At 42.9% G+C, this 23,041-nt stretch overlaps 1 protein-coding gene across 1 annotated transcript in view; it reads left to right on the forward strand.

The window, feature by feature from the left end:
- sema6bb (sema domain, transmembrane domain (TM), and cytoplasmic domain, (semaphorin) 6Bb) overlaps positions 1 to 23,041 on the forward strand; it is a 121,341-nt gene that overhangs the window by 79,030 nt on the left and 19,270 nt on the right. Inside the window, exons 10-16 of the mRNA XM_030049315.1 lie at positions 458 to 675; positions 7,734 to 7,865; positions 8,439 to 8,588; positions 10,114 to 10,293; positions 13,002 to 13,142; positions 14,693 to 14,770; positions 19,349 to 19,407. Of these exons, the coding sequence (XP_029905175.1) occupies positions 458 to 675; positions 7,734 to 7,865; positions 8,439 to 8,588; positions 10,114 to 10,293; positions 13,002 to 13,142; positions 14,693 to 14,770; positions 19,349 to 19,407 (958 nt within the window). The remainder of the gene's footprint in view (positions 1 to 457; positions 676 to 7,733; positions 7,866 to 8,438; positions 8,589 to 10,113; positions 10,294 to 13,001; positions 13,143 to 14,692; positions 14,771 to 19,348; positions 19,408 to 23,041) is intronic.

Genomic DNA, 23,041 nt, shown 5'->3' on the forward strand with positions numbered 1-23,041 from the left:
GCTTTTGGCTTGGCGTGTTTACAGAGAGCAGAGTAAGTGGATACTTAAACAGCATCCCCGTTCTGTGGATGAGGGTGTTCAAAGAAACAATTTTGAGATGCACTGACATTTTCATGAATAATTGATATTAAATTTACCATTATAAAACAATGATCTGTCAAAATAGGGTTTACGCATTGCAAATAGCATGCAAATGACTCTTTGGAGATCACCCTGGAGTCAAAAAGAGCTTTTAAATCTGCCTTTTTGGAGATGAAACACAAAGCTCTGGAAATGTTTCCTAACTCCTCAGCTTAGTACCTGAGCCACATGTGAGCTGTGTTTCAGGAAGGGTTTCTGTGTGTGTGTGTGTGTGTGTGTGTGTGTGTGTGTGTGTGCATGTGTGTTTGTCTTTACACTGAAAAGTATTTCGGACAGTCATTTGTGCACCTATATCTCTGTGCACAACTACTTGCAGGTGGTGGTGTCCCGTGTGGCGCGGGTGTGTAAGCGGGACCTGGGCGGGTCTCAGCGCGTCCTGGAGAAGCAGTGGACGTCCTTCCTAAAAGCCCGTCTGAACTGCTCCGTCCCCGGTGACTCTCACTTCTACTTCAACCTCCTCCACTCCACGAGCCCCATCATCAGGATGCACGGCAGGGACATCATCCTGGGAGTTTTCTCCACACCGGCAAACAGGTAGGACTTATACATACACAAATACAGTGCAAGAGGCAATAATATGCCCTGCCAACCTCTCTCTGTCTTGCTCACACAAACGCACACACACAAAGGCACAGTCACTGTAGATCGATATGCAATCTGTCTGTCTGTCTTCAAATAAGAATGTTCTATTTAGTGGAGTTTGTGTGTGTGTGTGTGTGTGTGTGTGTGTGCGTGTGTGCGTGCGTTTGTGCGCGCATGAGACTGAGGGTTGAAGTGAGGGAATTTCAATTCATGTCTTCTCTGGACAGAGAGAAGGGGGTTCATCACACTGTGATGTGGTTGTTGATAAAGAAATACTCAGACAGCGAAACGTATCAAGACACAGTTCCCTCGGAGAGAGGAGATAGACAGACAGTGTGTGACTGGGCTCCCGTAGTTCACCTTGAAAATTTACTGGACCACCATAGTTTTCCCTCGTGCCCCTGAAGTTTGAACCAGCAAGGCTTCCCTACAGGCCCAGCAAAGCCCCAGAGAGAGAGAAATGGGCCATGTGGAGGAGCACGGGTCAGGATCACAGGGAACTCAGTAATTTAAGACATATGGAAGGCTTTTGGTGAGGACAGAACGGTGATTTGTTGAAAGACAGGATTAAATTGAAAAAAGGTGAGGAGAGGAGAGGAGAGGGAAGGAGAGGAGAGGAGAGGAGACAAGAGGAGCAATGCTGCCTGGAAAATGGAGGATTAGGAGAGAGTGAGGGTGTTTGCAGAGCCAGAGACAGCACAACAGTAAAGTAGAGAAATTGAACAACAGAGACAGGTTGCAGTGGATGCCGTGGAAATATTTATGGGTGCTGCACGTATACTTTAGTTCCTTTAGGTGCAACAACTCTGATAGTATCCCTACACTGGAAAGATATACATCTTAACAAGCCATTTAAACCGGTATTGAGTCCTAAATATCTCTCTTTATTTTTTTTTTCTAACAACAAAACAAATCCATGAGTCAGATGAGATTATTACTCTTGTTTCCAATGAAAATCCGCTTGTTTCCAGAATGTTGTTGATGCAAGTGCACCTCTCTTGATACAAATGGAGTGATAGGCCTTGTTCTTCCTTGCCTCAAGGTGTTGACCCTTATGTTTCTTATAAATGCTTCCCAGAAAATCCCTGAAACAAGTAACACAGCATGGCAAACATTTCCCCTGCAATTTTAACAAAATAAAACTGAGCAGAGGACTAAATGGCTCATTAAGACTGACTTATTTTCGGTGCATGTGTGCGTTGCAAGATAAACAGCAATGTGAAAAGTCATTTGGTCTCATATTCAGTGTTAAAATTGTATTTTTCTCAAGACAAGTAAAAAAAAAAACATCTGCCATTTGTTCTAATGCAGTTTCACTTGCTTCAGAAATTTAAAATATAAATATGATGAAACAAGGCAAAATAAGGCAGATCAGCCCACTGGTAGTTTATATGAAAACAAAACAAGACTGAATATGCAACTAAAATGGTGATTTTTTTTTTTACATTGAGGCACCCTGCTAGGATCAGCTTTTGTTGCATACTGACTTTAATAGGCTCAAAACATAGAAAAGAGTTTCAAAGTCATTTCAATATAACTTTCTCTGTGAAGGCCCACTTACCTTACACTGCCTAAATGACCCTGAGGCTACTTACTGTACCTGGTAGTCCAAGCACATTACAATATTTGCAGCTGCTAGTTATTGACTCTGGTCTGGAATCAACACTGCCACCACTCAAATGTAATCAGCAGCATACTTATCACCAATCAGCCGTCCTATTGTAACACCACCTTTTCATATTTAGAAATTTCAAAATTTGGGTCTTGAATTTGTGCTAAAGTAGTTACAGAAGTGTCTCTCCACTGATGGATTGCTCTGCCTCACAGTAACAGCCTCCACTCAAAGTGGATGACAGAGAGGAAGGACAGAAAGGGAAAAAAGGCAGAGAAAATGAGCGAATAAATGTGAAAGGAGAGAAGACAGAGGGGACAATCAAGAGGGAGATGATGAACTTAAGTAGGGGAAGCTGTAAGGCAAGGAGGAGGGGGAGGGGGGGGAGAAGAGAAACTCAAGGACAAGGAAGTCAATAATGGACAACACGTGCTTCCCTCGCTCTAAAACTAGATCTAAGATCTAAAACTGTTTCATCAGCTGCATCTTATCTGCGTGTGTTTGGAAGGGCTGCGCTGGGAGAGCGGGCAGGGCCTGGAGAGAGAGATGGATGCTTTGCAGTGCACACACACACACACACACACACACACAAACTTACAATAGTTCCCAGATAACAGCATTAACGGCATGCCAAAGAGGAGAACCAGCTGAACACACACAGTCCTGCCTGGGTAAACTGCCACTGGCCACTATTTTAAATAACTGGAGACCAAGAAAGACAGGGAGGGAGGGCTGGATGGATGGATTAAGAGACAGGCGATGGATTGGAGAAATGAAAGAGAGCAAGGGAGAGAGAGAAACAGAGAGAGAGAGAGAGAAGGGGGGTGGGGGTGGGGTTGAGTGAGCTGCAAAACTCCCAGTGGCCCCATGTGGCCCACTGTGCCACGCTGGCTAAGTGCTCGCCAGACAAATTGCCTTGGCTGGCAGCGTGCAGTGAAAACAGCATGAGGCAGGACCTGGGAATGATGGAATAACTATTCTGTCCTGCAATTTCACCCTGCGCTGCATGTGTTACTGTAGTATGGGAATAATGGCGACGAGTCAAGTTTTTGCAGGGCCTTACCAGAATCTCCCCTGGACACTCTCTAGTTACTCATCTCCTTCTGTGCCCACAAACTCCAGGGATTATTTTACAGCCACATACCAGCTCCGCACCTATTATGGAGTTGCAAGCTGCATCTGCAGGCACCCTCTGTCTCTGCTTATGTGACTTGACGATGAGAGGGATGAAAGGGGAAGAGTAAGGCAGAGTGGCTCTGAGAGAGCTGGCAGCCTCCAGAATATAAAATCCTTCCCGGGTTGCCAGTTCCTCTGCGTGTCCACCTCTGCTGCTCTGGGCCCTTCTTTTCCAAGGGGGATAAAAGAAGAGCTTGGATTTCCCACTGCGCGCCTCCTGCACTCAAACTCCTGATGCTCAAGAGACCAAAGACACCTAAGGAGTAACAGCATACTGGAAAGAGAGGGGAGAAGGGAGAATGGGAATGTGGCATCCATACAAAGATTGGGGAAGAAGAAGAAGAGAAAGTATTTGCACTTTATTTAGAGGCTAGAATAAGTATGAATAAGCAGGCATGGGGTAAAAGGAAAGCAGCACAGCATCAAACATAAGGCTTACACTGGGATATTCACTTTGCTTTACTGAAAAAATTCAACTCAAAACTAGTTATTTTTTAGTTTTGCGTTTAGAAGCTGAAAACGGCTACAGCTGCTGGAGAGAACTGAAGCGAAATGGGCTCATTAGGCTTAATGGGGCTGTGCAGGAATGTAAGGAAAACATCCCATGCAAAGTAAAGCAAATCATGTGCATCCTCAGAGTGGGAGGCCATGTTTGGTTTGGGTTGTAAAGAACCCCATGTGACAGGGTTAGACAGCAGGGCGTCCCTCCGGGAAAACACAGAAGAGGAGGGGAAATCAGGAGTGCAAGGAGCAGCAGGGGAACAGGGAGAACAGGTTTGCGGTGCCAGGAGAAATGTGACACTGGAGGAAAGATGCACAGATGTGCAGGCTGGTGCCCTTGGGCTTACACGAGAACGGAAAGCAGAAGATGACAGAGCTAAGCTAGAGATGGAGAAACGGGTGTGGGAAAAAAAGAACAAAGAGTGCAGTTGACAGGGAAGCCAGATCACAAGGGAGACACAAGTCGCAGAGGTGCTAGCGAGTCCACATGGGCACGGATGGTCAAATTAGGGAGGACAGAGAAAATGCACAGGGATCTGGATGTGGAAAAGTCAAGAAGATTCCGAAAATGTCTGAATACAAAGAAGGAAGAGGTTTGTGGTAGAATTAAGGAGAGAATAAGAATGACAGGATATTCTGAAAATGAAAATGCAGGGAAGAAGTTAACAGGGATATGAGAGGTAGAGGTAGAGATTAGCAGTATGTGGAGAAGAAAGAAGAAGAGAAGATTAAAGGATTGACACCAAAACTTCTCCTTATACCCCCACCTCCTCCTCCTCGTTCTCCTCCTCTTCTTTTTCTTCATCTTTTTCCTCTTTCATCCCTCCGAGGCGTCATGTGTCCATGGAGGCCATGTTATAGCAAGCTGTCAGTGAGCTTGTTAGACAGCAAGGAAGTGGTGTGGACTCTGCGGCAGCCCTCTTACGCCGACACCCTACCCATCCAGTCTGGACAATCTGTCACTCAGAGCTGGTCTGAGAGAACGACTGAAGGACAGATGAATGTAGAAGGAGAAAGACTAAAAGGGCTGGAAAATGTTCAAATGTAAAAGAAACAAGCTGGGAGCATAAAGGTCGACTGGGGAAATGATATGTTACAAAGGGAAAGTCTGGAAACAAGGACACAGTGTCGTAGATGCAATGCACCGCTTTTTATTTGCACTGATGTTCTTCCAGGATTATGTGTGAAATGTAGGGGTTTGAAAATAAACTTTAATGGAAGCAGCTTAATCGCCCAGGATGAGGTGACAATTAATAGGCAAATTGAACAGAAATGTAGACCTTTAAATTAGTGAATTTTTCAGGTTGGTATAGAAATGACAGTAAATTAGGCTACATTTAGGTACAGCACACTATTTACATTTTAATTATAGCGTCTGTCTGTGATGGGCGTCTGTCAGACAGGCAGAGGAAGGCGCAAAGGAAGGACAAAGTTCTGCTGAGAGTCGCAGCACATTTTTTTTCCATAGAATAAATCTAAAAGCCAAAATAAAATGCAGCCTCTCTGTTCATGTGTGGAAATTTATCATGGAATAATTAATAAATGAGCAGTTTTTTTTTTTTTTTGCAAGACGATTGACAAGCACCGGGTTCTGCTGGGATTTCGAGTGCGATACAATTTGCAAATAAAATGTTGTCCGTGAAGGCATAAATACAAACTGAACACATAATTGACAACATATCTGAATACCTGTGCATGCGATTGACTTAATAGGGCGATTTTAGCTGTAATTTTAGATGCAGGTCAGGCTAAATTTGCTTCCCCAATGATCGGGTGCACTCCGAAAAATGACCAGCACACGCCGGTTATACCGATTCAACCCGATGCCACATATTCTTCCTGAATCATGGTGACATTGTCATTGGATTAGCATCACAATGCTGCAGAAGCACAAAGATGATTTTTAAGTTTGGCTTTGATGAAGAGCCAATAATGGTTAATTTATTGTTTGTTGATTGGTGATGGAGTGATTGAGTGAGTAAGTGAGTAAGTTTCATTAGACCTCATGGAGGTACTTTGAATCGAAAAAGAACAGACGTGGACCAAAAGGAAATGCTAGAGTACGAGTTGATGAAAAAGAAGAGCAGAATTAAGAGAATTGTGGGAGAAAAACAGCCTGAGGCTTATTTTGCTTGCTTCTGTCAGGCACAGAGCCCTAGACAGTGACCTGCCGGGAGAGAGCGAGAGACAGAGAGAGAGAGAAAGAGAGAGAGACAGGTGGGGTTAGCAGAAGGTGGAGACAGAGAAAAGAAGCCAAGCTGGCATCAGTCCGTGGCTGGCAGAAACGTCGCACGTAACATCTGGTGCCTGCGGTCCTGAGAGAGACGCCGTATCGTCCACAGATATGCCTGCAGCTCTGCCACGCTGGCCGGGGTAGAGTCACATCCCTGCCTATGAATGATAAGTACTGAGGGAGAGACGTCGTGACCTGATCAAATGGCACATCAGGAGAGCAACACACCCTGCTGCAACCGACATCCAGCCTCCGGGCACAAACAAACCCTTCTGTGGCTATCAAAGGGGCGTTCAGCAGAGACGGCGGGGGGTTAGGGCATGAGGGTGGGTTAAGGGGGAGGACTGCACAGGCCCACCACAAACCAGCAGTTGGATGTAATCTGTTTTTAAGAGAGAGAGCGACAGAGAGAGAGAGAGAGAGACGGAGTGGGTGTGAACAGCAGGCAGCAGGTGACTCAGTCTCTCAGGTTTTCTGTGTACATGCGGCGCTCAAGTATAAGCCCTTAGTCACTGACACTCAAACACACACTCACACACACCATGCACACCATTAGTCACTGATGAGGACGTGTTCAAAGTGGAGAGCAAGCCTCAGTGCAGGAAACAAGAGGTGTTTTTTTTTTCCCTCGTCTTGACACTAGTCTCTTTCTTTTCATTCTACTTTTCATTAGCTGTCAGGCTCAGGCGGGAGAGTCTGCCAGCAGTGTCTCAGTGTCCGTGTTTTGTTGTGGCTGTGTGTGAGTCTGTATCTGCGTGCATGTGTGTGGGCCATGGTTTCTCCCACGAGCAGATGTTCCCCTCTGTCTTGGTGGGTTCATATGTAGTTAAACAGCCTCCGAGGTGCACTAGGATTTTTACTGGAACGTGTTGTTGGGCTCATTTCCTTTACGAGAATCTTCCCTCCTTTTGTGAGGGGGAGAATCTTCAGTGACTCATTTCCTATTTCATTTTATATTCCAGGAATTCCAGCCAAGATTTTTTCATGGGTGTAATCTAGCTATTGCATCCGCCGCATATCTCTGCTTCGCCCTCTGACTTGACAGCGTCTATCTTATCCCGTCTTTCTTTCCTTCTCAGTAACAATTTCCTTTGTGTTCAAGCATTGAATGTCAAAGTCTGAACAGCCCAAATCCAATTTGTCATCTTCACTGGGTGTCTGCCTCTTTCTCAGGCTCACACTTTACTGTCTATACTTTAACTTCTTTCATTCTTCTCCCTTCTCAGCTTTCACAGTCTATTTTTCAGTCTAGGTATTATCTACCTTATCCTCTCATTTTCCTTCACTCATTCTTTATGCGCCTCTCTTCAGAAAGCAAAGCCAACTTGACACAGGACTGACAGTCATTTCAAATCAATTCAGTATGTTTTATTGACTGACAGTCCCGTTGTCTCTACCTACCTATATTTCCCCTCTCTCTCTCTGTCTGACTCTGACTCTCTCGCTCTCTGTCTCTCTCTGCCTGTCTGCCTGCCTGTCTGTCTGTAGCATCCCAGGTTCGGCAGTATGTGCCTTTGACATGGAGCAGCTGGCTGCAGTTTTTGATGGGAGGTTCAAGGAGCAGAAATCACCCGAGTCTATTTGGACGCCTGTTCCAGATGAAGTCATCCCAAAGCCAAGGTGAAGACGGCTTGAATCACTTTATTCACCTTTGTGCAACCTGGTTACTGTGCAGTTGGAACCAGAGAATTATTACAGCATAGCATAAACAGGCTGTATTGGAATAATAGTGGTACCTCAACCACGGTACTCATGTTTTCTGCTTTACAAAGGCAAACATCTAACATTTTTTGTGCCTTTTACGGGTCAGACGTCAAAGCTAGGGTTCAGATTTCATGTCAACAATAATTATGCCCATACATGCATATAAAACCATAAAAATACACCCATACATGCATATAAAGCCAAAACCATACGCCCATACATGCAAATAAAACCATAAAAATACACCCATACATGCTTATAATGCCATAAAAAATGTATTCATATGTGCATATACACCCATAAATAATACATAGAGGCTATGTAAGCAGTAATACATTTTTCAGGGCAAGTCATATTTTTTCACTTCCACCGCTCATGTCGTTACTGCTCTTTGGCTTTGTTGGATAATTTTAGTTAAAAGGTAAAACAAAAAGGAGGCTGATTATTAATGTTCTGAATCATGATGTCCCCCTTGATTCGCTTCCCCAGGCCTGGTGGCTGTGCTGTTCAAGGTTCCCGGTTTAATTCCTCCAACTCCTTCCCAGATGAGATGCTCAACTTTGTCAAGACTCATCCTCTGATGGATGAAGCCGTCCCTTCGCTCGGACAGAGACCCTGGATAGTTCGGACCATGGTCAGGTGAGGCCGTGCTCAGATAAACACAGGTTCAAACAAGGGTTATTGTAATTGTCGGTTTGCTGCAACAGTTTGTATTTTTGTGTGGTTTTGTTTTTTGTTAATATTTAATTTGTTTTCAGCATGGGATTAAGTTTTGCTTTATTCATTTATTTTGCATTTTTAATTTTTAGTTTCATTTTTATTTATTATTTATTATTTAATTTATTTATTTATACACAGATTTCATTTATATTAGTTTTTGTTTCGTTTAATTTCTAGTTCTAGCAGTTTTGCTTAGGGTCCCTTTTTTTTTTTAAAGGTATGACATTAGAAGTTAGATGGTGAGGCAATTCTATATATTCCTCCAAGTGCAAGTTTGCAAGCACTATTGTGCAATACAAACAATAAAGTCTATACTTATTATACTATACTTACTGACTTTTTTTTTTTTCAATTTGTGTTCAGTTAAAATAGACTGAATTATTTGCCCAAAGTTCACTCAGCCTTCGCATAGGCAGAACTAGGAAGCACTCAGTGGAATGCATACATCTGCCAACACTATGCAATTGCCAAGATAATACAGTTCTACGTCTTGGATATTCACCAAAAGTTAAACACACACACGCACACACACACACACCACCACCACCACCACCACACCAGACTTTAGCCAATCAGTGTGAGAAATTAAGCAGTTCTTCCTTGTCCCATGACAAACCTCTCCACCAAATGTCATGCAAATCCACTCATTACTTGATGAGATATCCTGCTAACTAACAAACAGGCAGGCAAATGGAATGGGGCGAAAAAACAGTCCCCATCCAAAACCAAAACTGAAAAAATGTCACTCATAGTTTATTTTATTTAGTTTTACAAATGGACAAGATAACTCAGCTTTAATTTATTTCACAAAGTGTTCTGTTGAAGCTATAAAAGCCTTCATTGTTACAGTGGCAGGGAAGCAACTATGCACATCCAGTCTCATGTATGCATCTCTCTCTCTCTCTCTCTCTCTCTCTCTCTCTCTCTCTCTCTCTCTCTCTCTCTCTCTCTCTCTCCCTCGCTCCCTCTCCTGAAGTCCCACTGGTGACCAGCCACCAGGGGATTGGAGGGACTGGATGTATGTGGATGTAGAATATAAAACACCCAGCAGAACATGGACTATTGACTCATACACACAAGAGTGTGTGTAGTTCAGCAGCACTTTGCTATTGTTCCAAGACAAGCCCATTTACTTGACTGATATTATTAATGACTGAACGTCTGGCGTAATTAGTTTATTATGCAAATTTGATGGAACACTTTTTGCTCAGTGGAATTCATTTCATTTTGCGGGGACTCAAGAGAGAACGCCATAATATGCATTTGAACTCACAAGAGTCCATATTTTGCATCTAAACCAATCACTAATGCACTTAAATCATATACTCGCCTCCAGGAACTAGCTGAATATGCTTTTTGCTGTCATGGAGACACGGTCCCAAATGAACTTTACAACTGTGTAGTGTTGTTATTAATGCAGTGCTGCATCGCTCCCACTGTGCAGGTACCAGTTGAATAAGATGGTCGTGGATACAGAGGCTGGGCCCCATAGAAACCGCACCGTCCTGTTCCTTGGCTCGAGCAGAGGGACCATCCTGAAGTTCCTCATCATGCCCAACCAGGACAACACCGTCACCAACACCAACGTCTTCCTGGAGGAACTAGAGGGATTCAACCCGGATAAGTAAGGACTTTAACAAAGTAAAGGGGCTTACAAATGAGCAGCATGCATTATGTATTTGTATAGAGCAGCTGAGGCACATGCAGTGCAGGGACTTGCTGTGGTGAGAACACTTTACAAGGAAAAACTTGAACAAAGAACATGTATAGCAAGAAGCTTAGAGGAAAGGGTTAAATGACATCTGGGGTTGATGCATAAGCAGGTTGTGAGGCTGCTGGTGTGATTCGCTTAGGTGAGGAGTCGCAAGAAGAAAAAAACATGACATATCCTGAATTATGCAGAAAGCGTCACCTATTCTTTGGGGGCGTCGAGATACATGTAATTGCTGCAGGAGGTGGAACAATGCAACCTGATACAGAGAATACAAATATGGCAAAAAGAAAAGAATAGGATTAGAGTCTAATATTCATTATCAGGAAATCTAAACATCTTGTAATGAGGTTGACCCCTATAAAGGCCTTTCTGGAAAGCAGCACATAATAATGAAATGATAAAATCTAACCGTTATCTTGGACAAAAAAATGAAATGCTGTTAGTAAAACTGACCTCTTATCTTCATTCTGAAGCAGTATCGTGTTCAATATCTGTACCATCTGGGGAAAAAAGGTTAGAACGGATAGGACTTCTAGTCCTTTTCAAATTAGGCAGTTCATTGCATGAGGCAGGGAAGCTATGAGACAACCTTGGATGCCTAAAACCACGTAATGGACTTTATTGCCTTTTTTTAAGCTCTTTTCTTTTCCTTTGTTCTTTGTTGTGATTCAGTGTGCCATGTGTTGGAAGGCTGCAGGGTGACAGGAGAAGAAGGCTGCTACACAGATGTAGTGAGCTTTTGCTTGGTGATTATCTTTCACCAAGGCTAATTAGAGGCATTTAAAAAGAAAGGATATCTAAATGCTAGTTTACTATAGTGCTAATTGTGCCCCCTGAAATGATTTTCAACACGCAGACATGGGGAAAGAGAGGAGAAGGGAAAGAGAGGAGATTATTTTTTGAACCAGTTGTTTGGAAACTCTCTCTCTGTACGGCAGAGTCTAATCTACCCACTAGCAACCTTACATTTACTATGCTTTTTATTTACTAATGAGTGCGACTTCCCCTGTTTTTATTCCCTTGCTCGCTCTTTTGTTTGTCTACACATTTGTTCTGTTTTACAAGTGACAAATTGAGAAACAGTGATGGTACGAGAGGGAAGTCAGATGTGGGGGCTAGCTGATGAATGTGCCGGTGTGAACTGGAGCCAGCATGTGAGGGATAATTCGGTGTTGGTGGTGAGCTCAGCCGGAGGTCAGCGGCAGTCCCGTGATCTCAGCAGGGGCAAGGCTAATCAGGAGAAAGTGCACACAGAAACCACAGCAGTGATTTTTTCCCCCTCCTTTATCTGCTGTAGGCTGGACCACGCCCACCTCAATACATACACACACTCACACACAGACACACACACACGCCTCCTGCCCTGTAATGAACCCCTGAATATGCAGATAGAAAGCGGGACGCTAACACAGACGTACCGTAACAGAGGACAGCGCAGATAGAGATCACTGCAGCCAAATTGGTTTGTGATTGGCTGGCTGCCATAATGAACCAGGAAATGACCCGAGAGAGACCCAACATTAATGGGGCTTGTACCTTCCACTAGTTTTTCCAGCTGTCTGCCCCTTATTACTTTTTTGATCTAGGTCTATGAGTTGCTCTGTCTAGCTGTTTGTTGTTGTTGTTGTTGTTTATTCTCCTTTTTTCTTTTTCTGTCTTTGTTTCTTTATTTTGATATTTTCTTTCTCTTTCTTGATTATGTATTTTTCTTCTCTCTTTTTCTCCATCTTTTCACTCCTTCTCCCTGTTTTTTTTCCCTCCCTGTTGTGTTGCTGTTTGTGAAGAATGAGTCATAGTTTGGCCTCAGCAGAAAGATACATTTTCCTTAATGACTGTGGGCCCACTGCAACATTATTACCAGATACCACTCATGCAGGAGTGCACATGTGCATAAAAAAATATAAATCTGCCGCTCACAGGCAGGTGCGTGCTGCTATTGTAGCTCTAAGTGCCCATTAGAACCTATTCAGTTGCTAGGTGCTGTTTTTGATGGCCACCAGACCTCTCAGACCTCTGCAATAAGCACAGTGTGTATTTAGCTTGACACTGTGACAGCCAGCTGCACAGATGGCCTCTTAGCGCTTCTGCTTTTACCAGGGTTTATATTTATAGTGCAGAATATGTTTGGTGGTATTTCACATTGAGATGTGAGGAATTTTGCTGCTGTAATGCTTTGAGTGAGGTCAGAGGTTTAATGTGCAGTCTTGGCCCGGTAATCCAAATTACCTAATGCATTTTTTCTATGTGTGTATGCCGGCCTGTTTGCACGTGTGTGTGTGTGTGTGTGTGTGTGTGTGTGTGTGTGTACCAGGTATTACTAATGTTGTGGGGATGTTTGTTTACACTGTCATGTTGTGAAGACTTGCCTCCCTTATTGGGACAAAAAGCAAGTCCCCTCAGCAAAAATCATTATTTTTAGGGTGAAGTCTTGTTTTAAAGGTGAGCTAACTTTAGGCTTAAGTTAAGGTTAGGGTTAAATTAAGGTAAGGCAGGTAGTGGTTAGGGTTAAAGTTAGGACAAGTCTCCAGGGCATGAATTTAAGTCAATGTAATGTCCTCTGAAGTGATGGAAACACAACTGTGCGTGTGTGTGTTTGTGTGTGTGTGTGCGGGCTCCAGGTGTGCTGAAGACTCTCCTCAGGCCAGGCAGCTGCTGTCTCTCACTCTGGACCGGGCAAGCCACACTCTGCTCCTGGCGTTCCCCTCCTGTGTGGTCAGGGTCCCGGTGGCACGGTGCCAGCTGTACTCACGATGCATGAAGTAAGTCTCTGCCATATATGAACATGAACATAACAGGGCCGCAGGGTGGCACAAGCAGAAGGCAGAACACCTGTCAACTGTCGCACCTGGATTCAAAGCTCAATATTGGTTTCTGTCCAACCAGCTGAAATGCCCTTGACACGGAGTCCCTGACACTGACCTCTGACCTCCCTGTGGAGGTGGAGACGAGCAAAAAGAGAATTTCCCCACAGGCATAAGTAAAGTATCACCCAGCCACTGTGGAGGTGCCCTTGAGCAATTCTTTCAGCAAAGACTAATGTAATAAGTTGTCAAAAGGTGATTAAATGTCTTACTAAATGGGAGGGAAATCTAATAAAACCTATAATAAATAGCCATTAAATGCAATAATATAACATCATTATATTCACCAGCAATTGTTCCTTCGTAATGGAAGGAACATATTTTTAACCGGATGATGTAATACTTGCATCAGCTCATGATACAACAGGTAAGAATATAAGCATGTGATAACTCAGTATAATGCAATGCATAAATACTGTTATACAATGTAAAAATGTGACACTCATAATTATACTCATAATTATAATTAGATAAAATAATATAATTCACTGATAAATTTATAACCAGGATTTAATTTTTTTTAAGTCTCACAAATTTGTTTAAGATTATACTTTGATTTATTTAATTAAATAAAATAATTAAGTTGAATTGAATTTAGTAATATAATAAAGTTGTAATTGCTGGATTAAGATAATAATAGTATAGTGCATTTGCCTGTAATTTATTATGTTAGCAAGTGTTATTTAATTTTTTAACCTGTTTCAGTGGCCATTATATTACATTATTACATTATGTGATATTATTATTATATCATCATTTGCTGTAAGAGTGCAGCTGCTCAGAGGCCAGCAGAAGAAGGCTGAGCAGCTCGCAGGCGTGAGTGTGTGTAACTGTAAGAATATAAATGACATCTGTATGGCAGTGCTGGAAACACACAAACCAGGCTCAATCGACTTTCCCTACGTAACTGAACATAAAAAATAAGCATAAAACATGAAGATCCGTGCACCTGCATACACATAAACAGAAGTACAGACTCGCATGCCCTTACTGGCACATTACCTAGTCTCGATGCCTCTGGCTGTTGCCTGTTAGGACCCACTAACACACACACACACACACACACACACACACACGCGCGCGCACACACGCACACTACAATGCCAGGCATGCACCGTGTTCACTGAACCAGGTGAATCATAGAGGCGCGTAATCCAGAACACATTAGGGAATGCCCACATGCTGTCTGGGATATGTTTAGTGTGTGTGTTTAATGTGTTTAGATGCGAGAATTGCGAGTAAGGGTTAATGTACTGTATGCATGTGTTTTCAAGAGTGCATCACGCTTCAGCTGCTTCATCTCTGCAGTTTTCTCTTGTCCTTCGAAGACTTAGCACTGTTGTTTTTTGGGGGGGTTTTTTTGCATTTTTTTTTGCATTTTTTTTTTGCATTTTATATATTTTATTGTGTGCATACTCTCATTTTAAAAGTTGTGTGTTTCTCTGCAGGAACTGCATAGCGTCCAGGGACCCTTACTGTGGCTGGACCAGAGGCAGCACCTGCTCTTTCCTCAGGCCAGGAACCAGGTAAGACTCGTCCGCCCTCTGACTCACACACCGTCTACCTGCCCTGTCACACACTCATCATCCCTCTGACTCTCTCTGTGTCTGTCTGCTTTCTTTTTCTGTCTCTGTGTTTGTTTGTTTTGTTTCGTTTTAGTCAGTTTCCCAACATCTCCGTCTGCAGCCTCTCTTCAACTATGGTGTTTGTTTTCTCGCTTTACTTTTGTCATTCCTTTCAAGGTTACCGCCCTGGAAGCACACCTAGCGGACCACCCGTAGAGACATCCAATATATTATTTATCTGGTCTGGAAGCCCTTAGTTTTAGCTGTTACTGTTTGAGCCCCTGAGTAACATCTGTGTCCTCTAAGTGGCCTGTCACACGCTCCGCTCTTCGTACAGTTATTGATTCAGGATGTCTGCTGGTGCTGTTAACAGTGCTACATTCTTTTACTTAGCTCACTACCAATTGCTGAGCATATAACACTGTCTGTGTGTGTGGGTGTGCATCTTTGTATGTGTGCGATTTTGCCTGTCTCTGTGTGTGGAGATGTTTGTGTGTATGTGCTTCTCTGTGTGTGTGCACATCGGATGCGTGTGTGCATCTGTCTGTCTGTGTGTGCTTGTGTTTGTCTTTCTGTCTGTATGTGTCTCAAACAAGCTGGGCGTGTATGTCTGCTTCTGTGTCTGCCTCAGTGTGCTTGTGCGTCTCTATGTAGGTGTGTGTGCGCTGTTGTTTGTGTGTGTGTGTCACCTCTTTCCGCCTGCTACTAAAGCCTGGCGGTCTTGGCAGCTCACCTCTATGTGCGGGCTGCCTTCTCCTCTTCCCCCCTCCCTCTCTGCCTGCATCCAGTGAAATCAAATCTCTCTTTAGTCAGGCTGCTTATTGAATTAGGCGTTCAAAACACAGGTATAGTGCCAGCAGAACAGACAACGAGGACCGTAAAGACCACCTCAGGCTGCCTGCTTATACTATTAAAGGCCTCTGTGTTGGTCTTGATTTGATTTACCAAGGGCGGTCAACTCGGCGATCGATTTTGCATTGAGTTGCTGAGGATTTCCGCTTCGTGCAATAATGCAACCTCTCCTCGCAAACTGACGCTAGAGGAGATCATATAAGATCTCAGCAGTTGGCATTATATAACACTGGACTGCAATTTGGACACTGCTGGAGGAAGAGAGATTGTGTGTTTTTGTTTTTTCCTAATACACTAGTTGTTCTGTTCGCTCAAGTTGCTTTATTGGAGGCAAAAGTGGATGTTTTGTTTTATTATCTGTGTGCCTGTTTGTCCCATGTTCATTTTGTTCGCAGTTATAATCTCACTGCTAAACAAGGTGAGGTGCTCTGCAGATAGAGAATCCTTCATCTCATTTAGCCTCTCCCTGTCGAGAATACAGTTACAAAACACGGCTATTATATAGCAAACAACTATTCTCTAGACAGCCATCCAGCTGACAACATCTACAGTATCCAACATGCACGAGCTCAACCACTAGAATCAGACGGATACAAGCACACACACCGACACACAAACAGCAGCGTATACAAACTAAACGGCCCACAGTCCACAAGAGGCAGCCGGCTGAACACAAAACATAATTCTTCATTAGGATGACAACTGCTGTACATTCACAACCCCATCCAGATTTTCTCTCACAGTGTTTCCTAGACATTAAAAGCATGACGTCTGTCTGGGTTTGTGGTCTGAGCCTTTAGGAAATTGCAGACGTCTGACTCTGTAGTCACTTGTCCCAATGAGCCTGTTCCAGCAGCCCTGGGCAGTTCCTACTTTCTATAAAAAGAAAAAGACAGTTCAAAGGTTCTTTGTGGGTGAAAGAGTGTCTCATAGTAGCATTGCTGCTTGATGCATCACATGAGCCTTGAAATGTCTCTTCACCTTTGCACTGAGACTCAGCTGGTCACGGTTTTGAGTGCGATGGCCTTTAACTCGACTGGCGAGACATGTGACTTCAGGACCGTGAGAGACCTTGTGCCCCTGTGATTATTATCGTTTGCTCATATTAATCAGGAAATTTAAAGATCAACCTGCAGTATGAATAAAAAGAAATTGGTCAGAGTGTACCACACCCAGGCTTGTAATTTTAAAAGAGCACTATGCAAAACTGCTGCGGGCTGTTTATACTCAACTGACCAAAATCATGGAATAATCATGACATTTGTTGGTTTTCATCAGGAGCCTGACTACAAAAAAATTAGGATAAATTCAGTGCTTATACCATGTTTGTCAGTTGAAATGGTCCTCACTGCAGTCAACCCTCAAAAAGAACCTTTTCTCATCTCTATGAGGTCAATTACGTGTTAAAACAGCTCGATTGTAACAGTGAACACTATGTAGCAGTGGTGATCACAAGTCACCCGTGGTCACAAGTCAAGACTCAAGGATACAAGGAACCTGGTGAAGTTTCAAGTGTCTGCTCACAAGTTTGAGTCGAGTCTTAGACAGTCTATAAAGATGACAACTTGTTTGTTTCTATGAAATTTACAGCCATCTGATTAAATTAAATCTCATTAGCTGTGTGTGCTGCCAGACATTGATTAAATAAAATGATAAACTCTTTGTTAGCAATTGCTGTAACAAATGGCTGTGCAGCCAACTCACTGAGGTTGCTGCTGTGTTTGTCAGAGCTGCACATCAGTCTGACGTTTGATTTGTCAGTCATGCACAACTCAAAGAGAGAAAAAAAAAAAAAAACACTTCAAACATTTTGTACAATGCAGCGATGCGAACAACATATACACTCGTGCACATCCGTAGGATTATGTAGAAAGACTCGCCAGGTAGTCTCTCCCCAAAGGCTACCTGCGAAGAGCCTGTCATGGCTCGAAACATTCTATTTTTTATTCTCTATGTAAATCTGTGGAATTCATTCTGAGTGCATACAGCGTTGTGAGTCTTTCTGCATAATCATACAATGTAGCAATGCCATTATTTTGCAAGTCAAGTGTTCACAAGTCACATATCTTAGACTTAAATGTGACTTGTGTCTGTGTTGCAACCTGTTATGCCAACAGTATCATACTCTGTTTCAATAATTCATTAAAAAATCTTTAGGTGTAAATGTAAATGCGCTATGTGGTGCAATGGGCGCCAAGGCAGCATGTAACCCGAGTCTTTAACTAAAGTATGCATTCACCACATAGATTCACAATGTGCACACTGGCCACTCAGCGTGTGTATCTACTATTTTTCCCCCCTGTCACACATTCAGCAAACAAGTTAGAATGAAGGACCCTTTATGATTCATTAAAGGGTTCCAGCTGATTTAGAAAATTTCATGCAATGTGATATGTTCTTTTATGGCACTATAAAGTGTAGATTATAGTGTGGCTGCTTAAAAAAAAAAAAAATCCTTCAAAGAGGTCTTTCATTGCACCCTCTGAATAGAACCCTTTTTGTTCAGAAAGTATGTTCAAATTAAATCACTGCACCAAGGCCAGTTTTGAGACCAAAAAGTCTTTTATTTTATTTATTTATTTTTTGAATTACATGGCCTTCATTGTAAAATTTCATATACACTTATGCCTGCAGGCATGCACACATTCGTAATCAAATACACACACACACACATTTGTAATTTGTCCATGGTAACTTTGTTCTGTTTTCACTGATATGAGCCATGACTAAAGCCGTTGTGTTTGTCTTGGTCTCACAAGCACCTGGTCTCCCTGTGCTGCTCTCATTTCCTCTCTGGGTCCTCTGTTCCTCCTGTGTTATTGTCAGGGCGTCCCTTCGAGTTTTCCATGGTCTCCTGTTCCCCAAATGGGAAATGAATTTTAAAGCACAGGGATAAGTTATAGAATTACTTTCAAAGTTGAAGATATTTCATAATTTTTGCCAGAATTAAAGAGATATGGTAATGCTTTCATAAAGGTCTAATAATCTTATAGTCAGGAGGATAATTATGATTTGATTGAAAATGATAATTAAACAAGTACAGTTTCCTCATGGTGTTCGGTAAAATCTCCTTCTTTATGTTCTGTCTGTGTGTAGACATTATTTTGAGCACATTTACTCAAGCAAAACCTTCATGCTTGCACCACAGGTTCCCCCTATAGAGTTGATGATCTGATTAGTTTTTGGAGCATGGTGTTCCAAAATCTGCATGCATTTTCATACCGCATACATTTACATAGTGATGAGAAAAATACTTTCTTGAAGCTACTGTAACTCCTCAATGCTGTAAGGTATGAAGTCCATTTGAATACCACCCACATGTTGTGTGCAGTATGTTGACATATTAACTAATTCATTAATAATCTTAATTAACGGTCATCGGGATTATGGCGTGACATAGTGTATATTATTTTCTTCTTCTGTTTCAAAGACAGAGTTCTCCTTAAACTTTACAGCATTTTGTAATGATGAGGTTCCAAAATAAAAGCACTGATTTATACATTTTCTGCCTATGTAACCGTTAAAGGAGCATGTTCGATGTAACCTCTCATGTAAGTTGTCCTCTGCTTTAACATTGAGATAGTTTTCCTTTATCAGAGTCGATCTGTGCTGTGGTGTCAGTGGCCAAGTTCCTGTGTACTGCCGCTGTGTCTCCTGATTAATGACTGTGTCTCCTCTCCTCTGCAGACTGCCGTTCGAGCAAGATGTTGAACAGGGGAACGTGGCCCACTTGGGTGACTGCGACGGTAAGAGGAATGTGTGTGTGTGTGTGTGTGTGTGTGTGTGTGTGTGTGTGTGTGTGTGTGTGTTTGCATGTGTGTGCCAATAAATGTTAGAGCTCTTAGCTCTCCTGTACCACTCAGGACCTTACATAACATCCTTGTCTCCAGAGTAAACATGATACAGTGAGGGAGAGGGAAGGCCTGGAAGTTTTAACTCATCTCAGCAGTATAGTATATACTGGAGATATCTGCAAATAAACAGAGAAACAACTCCCAATCCACCTCCGTGCTCTGTAGAATCTCTCTCCTCCCAAGAGTAATCACTATCATGCAACATAAAAACGTCCTGCTAGTCTCATTTTGTCTCCGAACTGGCAAGAAAATACCCGTGTATGTTTTAGTTAACTTTGTTCTTCTTGCTGTTTACTCTGTCCTTTGGTGATGTTTATAAGCTCTTAGTTGTATGCTATCTTTGGTTTGGTTTGGCAGATTTCTGTTGCATATACATCTGGCTAATTATATTCAACTCCGGTTTGAATTCCCCTTGATGTTTTCTTTCTTCTCTTCATGTGAAATATGAAAATAGCAGTGGTACACAGCAAAGCGAAATCTCTAGTCTAGACACACAGCAGTGTTGGCTACTCCCATGGCTTCCCTGTCTTTGATGTGAGCACTAATTCCGATGAGGCATTCGTGCAAATTAATCCTATGCCTCAGCGAGTTCCCCGAGTTCATGTGCCACGCTCCCTGAGAAAAGAACAGATAAATATTGCATAACGAAAACCGCCAACAACTCTAATCCTGTTTCAGATGGCACTCTGTTTGATGCTGCTCTCTCACTTCAGGTCCTCAGACCAGCAACCCGCCGGGGGGGCGACCCCTGTAACTGTCTTAGGTGATGGTCACTCCATACATGGTGAAGAACGGGTGCTTGTTTGTCCTCAAAACACTGTTCTCTCACCCCAGTCCTGGAGCCCAGTTATATATATATTGCCTAAAGAACCTGTTGGAGACTAATTGAACCTCCTGGTCAGTGTGTGTCTGGGTCTGGCTACAAACCAGTAGATTCCCCACGAGTTTAAGACCTCTTACCACCAGAGGAGCTATCCCCAAACAGCAACCCTTTTGTGGAACCACCAACCCTTACCCTGGTTTGCAACCGAGGGACCATTCCCTCTTTCTGCCCTGGAAATTGAGTCCCTTTCCCAGTTCCTGAGAGGATTCTTTGACACCAACCGGATGGAGTTCTATCATTGAACAAACCGTGATTGGTTTAATGTATGATGGGTCCACAAATACAAACTATTAAAAGATCATTCAAGATTGTGTGGCTAGTAATTGAGAGAAAAACATACCCCCTGTCTCCATTTGCGAGTGCACCCTATTTTGTCTCCATTACTCTATGTAAAAGATGTTTACTGTTTTCAGCTCTTGCTTTTCTAATACCCTCCGTCTCATTTTCAAACTCCACACCTCTCTTCTCCAAATCCAAACGCAACAACACAGTGGCACAGTAGTACATAATCATGAACATTACAGCGGTTTTGACACCTCTTCCATGCTTATTTCTTTTCTGTTGTCAGTCACATGCAGAACGACTAGACACCACCTCTTTATTTGCGGTACATTCAGTGTCACTGGGGTGCAGTAGAAATGCAGACACACAAACGCTTAAGGTATTTGCACTGCCGCTGAAGCCTTCTTTCAAAAGCAAAACCAGGAACCTTGGACCCGAAATTGTTCAGTGTAGGAGTGAATTATTCTGTAGGATAGATACTGTAATCTATTCAGCATCTATCCTGCGCTTTGCCACTGAAAATTACTCTTTATAGAATATTGTAAAGTTATCATGTGTTAGACATACTGTAAGATAAACCCCTTTCAAATGACTAGACTATTCCCGGCACATTGCAGTCGAACAAATATCTGTGGAGTAATTTAATTCCAAATAATTTCTCTCCCACAAGGGAATTGCAGTGAGGAAAATACTTGCTGTTCTGCAGGAAGCTTGTAATTAAATGTGTAACTTCTGTTATCGCTACTGCTGTACACTTGTGGGTGAGAGATGGAAGTCGTCGCTCATGCTTATTGCTAATGAAACACTGACAAAAGTATGAAATTCACCCCCCAGTCTATGATGCTCTTCCGCACGGTGCTTGTTATAATTTGACCCCTTATGCAATGGCCAGAGATAGTAATACGATGCTGACACTGATAGTGTAGTCACAGCATCATTCCGCCCACTGTACACTGTAGATGCTCACATTACTTTTTATGAATGATGGATAGCTGGATACAACTTGATATGTGTGCCGTCCTCAAAGCAGCCACAAATGCAAACAACAATATTAACTTTCAGATTTTTACTTGCCAGATATCTCACTCACAGTGAGGTGAAAGCGTCTGTGCGGCTGTGCAGTAGAGTGTGTGGTGTCCCACTGGCTGGTCTTCTTACACCACAGGGACATATTGCACGGCTCCCTGGTGCTGCCTTAGGGCATGTGACCAGAGGCTCACTGAGTTTCTGAGCTCTGAGGCATGTTTGATCCTGCACCTGATCCTGTCATGAAATATGCCGCGGCTGAGCTCTGTTGACAGAGGTGAGCTCTGTTGTCACTGGGATGAACAGGACGGCAGTGTTGGCATGGCGGGAATGTGAGCCAGCATCTGTCTGTTAGCTGCCAGAATCACTGAGACAACAGTTTGTCTCAGATATGGTGATGAACTTAGTGCCACAGCCTTTCGTTTCATCGTATCACTTTTTCATTTGACACTTCCTTTATCTCGGATGTGGATGCTATTTTAATTTTTCCTGTACCTACTTTCCGCTGAGCCCATCATTCTCTGTCTTCCTATAAGACAAAGATTCTCTTGGCCATCTGCAAACTCAATAGGCAGCCAGAGGAAGACAGAGAGGCACAGCTTCAATAGGCTTGTTATGACAATCTGTCACTGACACTGTTAGACTTTGAAAACTTGTGAGGAATGATCTTCATTCCAGCATCACTTTCTCACACATTTGGTGTTCACTTCATTTCTTTCGGTGGTGCACGTTCTCTAAAAGGCTTATTGTCTGTCAGCATTTTTTCCCTGCGCTTCCCTTTTCGTGCTTTCTTCTTCGGCAAGTACACAGGACTCATACTGTACACCTGTATACATGCTCACACATGCACACACACACACAAAATCCACAGGGATTTGGATTGGTGGAACAGATACAGGGCTTTCGGTTGTTGAATTTTTCATATCTCTATATTGGACCTATTCCACCTGTCTGTATCCTGACCCAGCAGATGGGAGGTACGATTCAGTCTGTCCTGTCTCTCTCCCTCTTCGGGGAAATTCAGCAATTTCATTTTCCCTCTCCCTTTCCCTATATCTTTTCTTGAGTAAGAGTCTTTTCTCCACAGTGGCATTGAACTGCATCTATGTCAAACCAGAGTATTTTCCTTTTCTGGCCCTGTCAAAATTAAAATTCACTATATGGTATCTGCAAAAATCAATGATCATAAAAAACAGCTTTCTTCATCAGTATTTGAGATTAGGTCTCCAGTGAGGCAAAGAATGATGGTTATGATTAGATTTGCATTTGTAGCTCGTCCAGAAAGGAACAACTGAGCCAAAGATGTAGCCCCTCTGCTATTCCAGTGTCTCCTCT

The sequence above is a fragment of the Myripristis murdjan genome, chromosome 4, assembly GCF_902150065.1.
Source record: "Myripristis murdjan chromosome 4, fMyrMur1.1, whole genome shotgun sequence".
In the NCBI taxonomy this organism is placed as follows: domain Eukaryota; kingdom Metazoa; phylum Chordata; class Actinopteri; order Holocentriformes; family Holocentridae; genus Myripristis; species Myripristis murdjan.